This window comes from Vollenhovia emeryi, unplaced genomic scaffold (assembly GCF_000949405.1).
Source record: "Vollenhovia emeryi isolate VEMERY1.0 unplaced genomic scaffold, V.emery_V1.0 DF944658.1, whole genome shotgun sequence".
In the NCBI taxonomy this organism is placed as follows: domain Eukaryota; kingdom Metazoa; phylum Arthropoda; class Insecta; order Hymenoptera; family Formicidae; genus Vollenhovia; species Vollenhovia emeryi.
This window is the reverse complement of record NW_011961708.1, coordinates 1-1970: the sequence shown is the minus strand read 5'-3', so window position 1 is coordinate 1970 and position 1970 is coordinate 1. Positions and strand designations below refer to the sequence as shown.

Genomic DNA, 1970 nt, shown 5'->3' with positions numbered 1-1970 from the left:
GTCACTTACTATGACAATGCTGCTATAATGACAAAACTGCTATATCTGCTGAACATCTACGCATAATGTAATGCTGTTATTTCCGAACGTTTATTTAGCAATACGCAGTCACTACGCAGTTGTCTCTTTCTACTTCGCGTTTTTTTTTTATTTGATTACTGACCCATGTTTTAATGGTTGCAATATTCCGATTAAACACTTTTGGATTATCATCGATTACGTCCTGAATTTGTTGAAAAGAGGGTAAAGTTTTCGAAATAATATACGTTTGAAAAGCTCGGAATGTAACTTCTTTTTCTTTTTCCGTCTACCGAACGCGGCTACATTTTCCAAACGGTGAAGCTGAAAGAAGGAATACATGATTATTGATATATATGTATATATTATATACGAACATATATGAATATTTTATTTATACTTACTTGATCGTTTTTTTTGTTGTTTTTTCTTTGTGGGTTCTGTAAGAATCTCAGAAAAATCCTCTTCGGATTCAGATGAGTTACTATAATTCGAATGCTGGGAAGCAGGTGATGTTGCAGAATTTCCCTCATGATTATCAATAAAAACGCTTTCATTGGGTACATCTGAGGTAGTACTATCAGGTTTGTTCATATTAGGCATTATCTCACTACCATCGTCCGAGTCATCTTCAGAATCGTTCTGCTTTCCTTGTACAGCTTCTAACAATTTCGATATTTGCAATATTTCTCTCGTTATTATAGGCTGCCTATAATGCTCTTTATGTATACGGTCGGCATGGCCTAAAAAGCTAGCGAGATCAGACACTTCATTCTCGGAAAGATTAAAGTTTACACACATCGTAGCTATGTGTTTTCGCAATATAGTTCCTCTTAGAGTACCCGGTTTTTCAGCACCGCATTCCTCTGAAAATTTGCGCATTAGTTCACAGGCTCTGAGGTACCTATAGTCTCCCTTGAACGAACCCGGGATACCGAACAAATACGGGTTGTTTTTATTTATGTTTACCAAATGCCTGTTCTTTAAAAGAAGTTCTAAGCACACTAAAAGTTCCCTGTGCAATAATACCGGTATTGTACGGTTTAATTTTCCTCGAATTGTGAATCGTACATATTTTTGAGCAGCCCGTTTTTCTTCGATTGAAAATTTTAAATAAGCCTCGCCAACCGTGTTTTCATCAATTTTTTGGTGATTTTTAAAATCTTTAATTAAGATTCTTTCAATTTCGCCTGCCCGACGTCGGTTGAACAACTGAATAGAAATAAGAGCACTTGCAGCTAAATCATGCCAAGCTTTCTTCGAAAATTGTTCATTCAAAGCTTTATAATTTTTCCTCAATTTGTCACGGAGATACCTACACTTGAAGTTTCTGAATATCATTTTTCGATGGAAGAACTACAGTTGATTGTCTTTTTTTACGGGCTTGAGTTTCTAAAGCTGTCCGAGCAACGCTTGACGTATAGTCTTCGGTCAAGAGTTTTAAAAAATTTTCAGCGTATTGTTACGTCAAAACCTCTTGGAAAATGGAGATATGGGAAATAGAGATTAACGGGAGCCGAAGGATAGGGCTTCCTGACGAGGAGGTATGGAATGACGTAACTAGCAATTTGATATCTCGCTAACACGCTCGGAGGCGCGTGGAAGCGAGCCGAACGCACTTTTCTAGGGCTCTGAAAAGGTCAATGTCCGCGAGGACACTATGACTATTTCCAAGAGCGGTGCGATCGCAGGTCCTATTTCGGGTCAAGGAAATTAATCCCTATTACCCTGGGACGGACCTTGTGCACTCTCAAAGGGGAAACGAAGGGGGGGTGAGGTCTTTAGAAATAAATTAGAATTGAAGGAGATAAGTTTAACATAATATATTTACGGTTTTTCTACATCTAGACATTAGATTAAAATAAAAAGATAAATTTAAATAAACATTAGAATTATAAAAGTAAAAAATGATTATTGTGACTAAACATTAGATTAGATGGTTTACTTTTATC

At 36.8% G+C, this 1970-nt stretch overlaps 1 protein-coding gene across 1 annotated transcript; it reads right to left on the bottom strand.

The window, feature by feature from the left end:
• Positions 1–415: 415 nt before the first annotated feature.
• LOC105562869 lies at positions 416–1731 on the bottom strand (the record flags this gene model as incomplete). The annotated part of the gene is made up of 1 exon (XM_012014003.1): positions 416–1731. A coding segment is annotated over exon 1 (944 nt), but the record flags the coding sequence as incomplete, so codon positions are not given.
• Positions 1732–1970: the final 239 nt, after the last annotated feature.